This window comes from Cucumis melo, chromosome 12 (genome assembly GCF_025177605.1).
Source record: "Cucumis melo cultivar AY chromosome 12, USDA_Cmelo_AY_1.0, whole genome shotgun sequence".
Lineage (NCBI taxonomy): Eukaryota > Viridiplantae > Streptophyta > Magnoliopsida > Cucurbitales > Cucurbitaceae > Cucumis > Cucumis melo.
Genome location: NC_066868.1, coordinates 25,093,266 through 25,101,135, shown reverse-complemented (window position 1 = coordinate 25,101,135; position 7,870 = coordinate 25,093,266). Strand labels below are relative to the sequence as shown.

The following is a 7,870-nucleotide window of genomic DNA, read 5'->3' as shown; positions in this document are numbered from 1 at the left end:
CTCCTCTCTTCTTTTATTTGGATTTGCTCCAAAACTTTGCCACATCACACAATCGCACTGCACACACAACAACAAAGAAAAAGGTCTACAAATATAATAACTAATTAAAACCAATAAAAATAAAGACGAATAAAGTGCATTGAGTTGAAACGTGGCACTTAACACGTGTCATCCTATAGAAAACCATCGAAGACAAAACATTAATCAAACGTTAGAAAGCTATTGTCTTGGTTTCTACCCTTTTGTGACACATGTTTTCCTAACCCTCAAAATTCAAATATTATACAATTAAAAGGTCAATCAATCAATCTAAAACCTGTATTTAATTAATTAAAGTGCGTTACTTTTCCAATTTCCTTTTCGTTGAATAATATTTCGGGCTGACCCTTAAATAACACACCCCATTAACCCAACAATTTAATACTACCTAATAATTATTAAGTATATGTTAATTAATAATTAACCTTTCTTTCTCCTCATAAGTATATTTGTCGATACAATATTATTAGAGAACTTCTTAGTCTGATTTATAATACGGCTGAAGGAAGAGAAGAAGATTTTGGATATCAATGTGGATTTTCACCAACTTATCTTCAAAATAGTCCTAAAGTATAATACATATCTCTAATTTATACGTAATTTTCTTGGCCTAATTTGGAATTTCACTTAGTCAAAAACCTAACTCGTTTTACCATATGGTTGCTGATTTAGACCAATCCACTATTATTTCATATACTCTTAAACGTTGCTCCCCACCTTATAAATATCCCCCTCAAGCCTTTCATTTTTCTTCATCCCCAAGCAATTTAATTAATTGCCAACTTTCTCTTCTATTCTTTAATTTGTTATAATTTCTCTTTGGGTTTACATAAAATGAAGTCCTCAAAGCTATTATTCCTTTTGGTAGCCTTGATAATTGTATCATCTCATTATGTAGCTCATGCAGCTAAAGTTGAAATGAGCTATAACAAAGAGAATGTGACTTCGTCTGACGATGAAACTTTTAATCAACTTTCTACTATGGAGACCGAAAATTCTCCACCGGGTTCGCTTCGTGGTCTTCTCTTTAACTTCGAGTCCTTGCAGAAGGGAGTGACATGCAACAAATACCCTAGAGTTTGCCGAGCTAAGGGCAGCAAAGGGCCAGATTGTTGCAACAGGAAATGTGTAAATGTGGAGACGGATAGGAACAATTGTGGAATGTGTGGGAATAAATGCAGGTACTCGAGGATTTGTTGCAATGGGAGGTGTGTGAATCCGATGTTTAGTAAGAAGCATTGTGGAGGTTGCAACAATGAGTGTAGTAAAGGAAACTATTGTGCGTTTGGGATGTGTGACTATGCTTAATTAATCAAGGTAAATTAATTAAGCCAAGTTCTTTGCATGGGTATATACGTATAGGAAATGTGTATCATTAATTTGTTTAGGATTACTATGGATTTAGGGTTCATATAATGTGATAGGGTTTGTGCGTGCATTCGTAGTAATAAGAGGCAAAGGTCAATATACACTATATAAGCTTTGCCATATGAACAATTATTGTTTGGTTTCTTAAATTTAATTTTATTAAGCTAGGAAAAGTTTCAAGATTAATGGTTTAAGCAGTCATTGTATATGACATATATTGTGAAATATATATATAAAGTTTATAGCGATCAATTATTACTTATGATTTGAATATTGTATTATCGGATTTAATATTTCTATTTATTATCGGATGGACTCCTGTGCTAGGAAGAAATAATTATACCTTAAAAAATATTTGTAGTCACAATTAATGTATATTTGGAAATACATATTACTGTGTCATTGGCTGCAATACGGATCAAAGTTATTTTTAATTTTAAATTATATCTCCATTGTAATAAACTTTAGAGAACTTTCATGTACTACTTTGGTATGTTTTTCGCATACAAATCAAATAGGTTCTAAAAAACAATAAAACTAGCTAGTCAATGAATTTGAATATAACTAATGTAACTAGCCAAGGTATATATTTGTAACATCCTAAATTTTTAGGAAATTTTTATTATCTTAAATTATTTAGATATTATCTTGAGGATTGAGTTATTGGGTTAAAGATAATTCATGTTAAAATTTATGAAATTCTAAAATAACAAATTATTTGAGAATATTTAGTTAATTAAAAGAACCGAAGATTTAAAATCTTAAAAGAAAAATTGGTTTTGGTGTGGTTCGAATTAATTAACTATATATATAAATAGGAGTACGTACGTTTAATTAAGAACTTGAATTTTTTTATGGAATATGAAATATAGTTATGATTGTTGAAAAATAACATGAGCTAAGTAAAGAAACCAATATGAAAAAAAAATATATATAATATTTAGTAGAAAGTGTTTAAAGTTTAAAAAAAGATAGGAAAGTAGTTGGGGCTCCTTTTAAATTCGGAGTCAGTAACAAAGAGAGACGTGGAAGAAACTCCAATACTATTGAAATTAAATAGTAAACAAACTCTACTCTTTTTTTCTATGTAATAATAATAGGGTCTTTTGCAAATAGGACAATTATAGTATCATAAATTAGGTCCATAGCACATCATTTTTATATTTGTAAAAATAGCAAAATTGAAATACAGCCCGCATTTTAAAATTACGAAATTACGAAGTTACCCTTCAGTCATTACTGATACACCAATATATACAGCTGATACACCAATATATATCGTTGATACACCAATATATACCGTCGATACAACTGATTTGATGTACTGCTTGTACACTTTTTTTTACTCTCTAATACTTCACTAATACATATTATTAGTTTAAAATACTTGATATGTTGTTGATACACTCAATCAATTAAATACACTTGAAGCACTAAGAATGATACACTTTATCAATACCTATGCCTCTGCCCTCTGGAACATATGGTTGGAGAGGAATGCCCGTATCTTCAATGGGAAAGAAAAAACAGTTGCTGACTTATGGGAAGATATAAAAGCTCTTGTAGGACTGTGGACTAGTAGATCTTCACTGTTTACAAATTATCAAGCTACTTCTATAGCCCTAAATCTTAATGCTTTTACTTAGCTTTTTACTATGCTTTATGTTTGTACTTTGTTATCTCTGGGGCTGTTCTCAAGTCCTTTGTCTTTCGTTTTGGGCTCTCCTGCTTCCGTGTACTGTTAACGTTATATTATTAATGAAGCGGGTATGATGATGGTGCTAAGGGGGTGTCCACCTAGTGGAGATGCCCAGGTGCACCTACTGACCCACCGTTTCTTGTTCAAAAAAAAAGAATGATACACTTTATATATCGTTGATATACTTGTTATTGTTTCTTGATACACTCGATAGATTTAATACACTTAATCACTTGCTAAACTTTATTGATACATATTATTAGTTTGATACATTTGATATGTTGTTGATACAGTTGCTCAACTGTTGATATACTCAATCAATTAAATACACTTTGATGCACTAAGAATGATATACTTTATATATCATTGATACATGTTATATATCGTTAATACACTTGTTATTGTTTGCAGATACACTTGATAAATTTAATACACTTAATCACTTGCTAAACTTCGTTGATACATATTATTAGTTTGAAACACTTGATATGTTGTTGATACACTTGCTCAACTATTGATACACTTAATCAATTAAATAAACTTGATGCGCTAAGAATGATACACTTTATATATCGTTGATACACTTGTTTGTTTGCTAATACATTTAATAGATGTAATACACTTAATCACTTGCAAAACTTCATTGATACATATTATTAGTTTGAAACACTTGATATGTTGTTGATACACACTATTGATACACTCAATTAATTAAATACACCTGATGCACTAAGCATGATACACTTTATGTATTGTCGATACAGTTGTTATTGTATGTTTACAATCTTAATAACATGTTGAACATCATTATCGCCTATAGTCAACAAATTAAAACTGAAAGTTCAATACATGACTCAATTTGAATTTCAGTATGAATCAAGTTCACAAAAGAATCAAATGATGATATCGCTCCATCAACTAAAACACAATTTGTTTTGTAATCCACGTAGTAATGTTGCTCATCCCATTGACCACTTTGAAAAACAATTACTGCCAATTTAACCATAACTACAATGAACTGCAACAATTTTAGAAAAATAAAAAACATGTAGTAAGTATATCAGTCAACTAATACATATAATATAAGTATTATCATACCGTTGATATAAAAAACTGATACAAATAAAAAAAAACAGAATCGAACGTAACTAAATAAAACCAAAACTGATCTACAAAGTTCATTTCGATAAAAGATATTATGAACAAATAAAATAGATGAGGAAGAATTAATCGTAGCTCTAATTTTAATAAATAATATATGAGCAATTTACAGAAATAATATTAGAGCTTCAAAAAAGGGGAAGAAATACATACATAACTCTTGTTTTCTCTGAAGAAAAAATGAGGAGAATAGGAGAAGAAAACGAGGAGAAGATGATAAAAAAAAAAAAAAAGAAGCCGACGAAGAGGGAGAAATCTAAAAGAACGAAACTGAAGAGAGAAAAGAAGAACGGTGGAGAAGAACAGTGGAGAAGAGGCAGAAGAAGACGAGGAGAAGAGAAGTAGGTGAATAGGAGAAATGATGAAGAAGAACGATAGAGAAGAGAAGAAGAAAACGAAAAATAAAGGAGAACAATAAAGAAAAACGAAAGAGGAAAAGAAAACACCAAAGAAGGGCAATTTTGGAATAATAAAAAGAATAAAATAAGAAATATCAACCAAAATTAAAAAGTTGCTATATTTGCAAAATTGAAAATGTTAGTGCTAATATTGCTAAATTGGATTTTTATTGTGCCACCCAATACAATTTCCCATAATAATAACCATTTCCGATTGTTTTCTAAATATAGAACTAAAATATTTAGACATAATAAAAACGAGTCAAAATATAATATAACGATAAAATATTTAAAATGTATCGAACAATTTCTAAATCGAAAAAAAACTTACAATAGGAAATATAAAAAATGTGCCAATCAAACAAGCGCACGTAATACATTTGTGTACACGATTATTTAGATGGTAGACAAATCTAAACAATTTTTTTTTTAGTATTTTTTTCCAAATCTAAACGATTTTTTTAAAGATTCTTACATCATTTAGATTTTGCTACCCAAATCTAAACATTTTTTTTTGAAGATTTGGTATTTTTTGTACATCATGATTATTTTCAAAGATTTTTGCTGTACACGATCGTTTAAATTTAACTATCGTTTATATTAGATTTGATTACTCAAATCTAAACTATGGTTTTTTCAAGATCTATTTATATTTGATACATGATCTTGAACAACTAAATAATAGTTTAAAAAAATAAAAAATAAAATTTTATATTTGGTACACGATCTTGAACAAAATAAAAAAAATTGCATAAGAAGAAGAAAAGAAAAAGACGATAGAAAGAAAAGAAAATTGCAAAAGAAAAAAGATGGAATGAAAGGGCAACATGAAATATTTTTAAAAAAGTAGCCGACTTCATGAGCTTTTTGATTTTGTTATACGATCCGTAAATATTTTGGTTTTAGTGTTATATTTATGAAAATTTTCCTACTAAAAATGTTGGAATAAAATTATAGGTAATTTCAAAAGTGGTGGAAAGCCTTCTAATCACGTTTGGAAAGATATCCTTAGTCGCTAATAATCTTCAAGATGTTCAACCCACTTGAAATTTTCGGGAAGACGTTCGTGTGCTTTCGGGTGTCCACGCTTTCGGGTCTTTGGGCTAGCAGATCCCCGCGTGCCAGCAGATCCCTATTTTTCGCCAACTATATAGTGCTAGCACAATTGCAACAAAACTAAATGCCTTTAGTTGATTTATTAATGAAGTGGGGATGATGAGAACGTTAAGGGGGTGTCTACTTGGTGGAAATGTCTAGGTACATCTACTAACCCAACGTATCTATTTTAGAAAAAAAAAAAAAATCAAACCTTATAAACCACCTTCCTTAATATCATCTTAAACCATCAATCAACCCAAAAATTTAAATTGACAAGTGATAAAAACAAGTTGATTGTTATATGTATCATCTAACATTTTCCCCATACATAATTTAATTAAATTTTCACTTCCAAAACAGTGAAAAGTAGAGATTATTTTACTCTTTATCTAAATAGTATATGTGATAGTTAGTGATGGGACAATAAAGATCTCAATCAATTGGTAAAACGAAACCAAAGTATATCATTCATGTGGATGATCTCGTATAATTAAAAAGATAGGAGAGACTTTACAATCTTTATAAAATTTATTTAATAAATAACTTTACAACACTCTATGGAAGGTGGAGTTTCCAAAAAAGTGTAAATTTTTCATATGGACGCTCATACATGGTTGCATAAACACAGCTGATCGCCTGCAGAAACGTTTACCAAATTGGACCCTCAGCCCCAACTGGTGTTACATGTGCAATAAGAGCCAAGAGGACATTAATCATCTCTTCATCCATTGCCCCTATAGTCAGCAGTTATGGAGTAAGGCCAAAGCTCTCCTCAATTGGAACAGCACTCCAACTGATGTGCAGTCCCTTGTTCAGAACATTTGCTCCCTTAACACAAGAAATCAAAAAGGGTTGATAACATTCAATACCAATGCTACCATCCTTTGGAAGATTTGGTTGGAAAGAAACAATAGAATCTTCAAGCAGCAGGAAAAAGCTCCTCAAGACCTTTGGGAAGACACTCTCGCTCAAATCGGTTTATGGAGTTGCAAGTCTAAATTATTTTCAAATTATGATTGTTGCTCCATAGCTCTAAACATCTCTGCTTTTGTAACATAGGGCTTTTCTCTAGCCCTTTATCCGCTTCCTGTACTAATCACTCTTTTTATTGAAGTGGAAATGAAGTATCCTTTATCAAAAAAAAATAAATAACTTTTATCGATAGTGAAAAATAACCTAATTTTGATTCAAAGTTAAATTAATACGTTATAAGAAAAAACATACTTAACTTATTTGAGAAGTAGTATATGCATGTGATTACGTTCAAGTCTCCTACAAACCTACGGTAGTACTAAAATGTATATATGATCACAAATTCTCACCATCAAAGGAGATCCCTATGCATTATTGGTCTTATTTCACTGGTGGATTCAGATGGGTTTCCTTTCAATCATTGATTCTTAATGTTATATTATTAACTTAATATGTTGTTTTTTTTTATAAAGAAAACACACACATCAATTCGATTGTGTACCGCAATTTTCCTTAAAATTGAAAACTTTATGACCATATGAATCTCCTCATTTCTCTTATTTTGATTTGCTTCAAACTTTGCCAGCATCACACCATCGCACTGCACAAACAACATTGGGCAATATAATATAATATAATATAGCCACACTTACTAAAAGCCCATAATTAAAATAAAAATCATAAAGTGTTCATTGAGTTGAATCGTGGCACACATTCTATGACACATGTCACCTTATAAAACATTTCACCAACATTTCTAATTAAAATCAAATGTTAAAAGCTGTTGTCTGGTTTTGATGTTTTCTGCTCTTTTGCGACACTACACACGTTTCTCCACACTAAAAAAAATTCAAACATTATTAAATTAAAAGTCAATCAAAAGCTTAGTGCTTTGCTTTGCTTTTCTTCTTCTTCTTCTTCTTTTTTTTTTTTCTATGATACCAACTCCATTAATGCAACAATAATTAATGCTATTATGCTACCAAATAAAGTCTATTAGTTATTAATTAACCTATATTATATTTTTCCTCACAAATAATATACACCTCAATTAGCATGGGTAGTAGTCTTTATGACTAATAACTTGAATCTATAACGTTATTTTTAAAGAAGGGTAAATATACTTTAACAGCCA

The 7,870-nt window shown here is 30.2% G+C and overlaps 1 protein-coding gene across 1 annotated transcript; it reads left to right on the top strand.

The window, feature by feature from the left end:
• Positions 1 to 873: 873 nt before the first annotated feature.
• Positions 874 to 1,347, top strand: LOC103485044 (stigma-specific STIG1-like protein 1). The gene has a single exon (XM_008442485.3). It carries the CDS (start codon positions 874 to 876, stop codon positions 1,345 to 1,347), a length of 474 nt encoding a protein of 157 aa, XP_008440707.2.
• Positions 1,348 to 7,870: the final 6,523 nt, after the last annotated feature.

Coding starts and splice junctions, on each gene's coding strand:
- LOC103485044 (XM_008442485.3), top strand. CDS start 874: ATGAAGTCCTCAAAGCTATTATTCCTTTTGGTAGCCTTGATAATTGTA.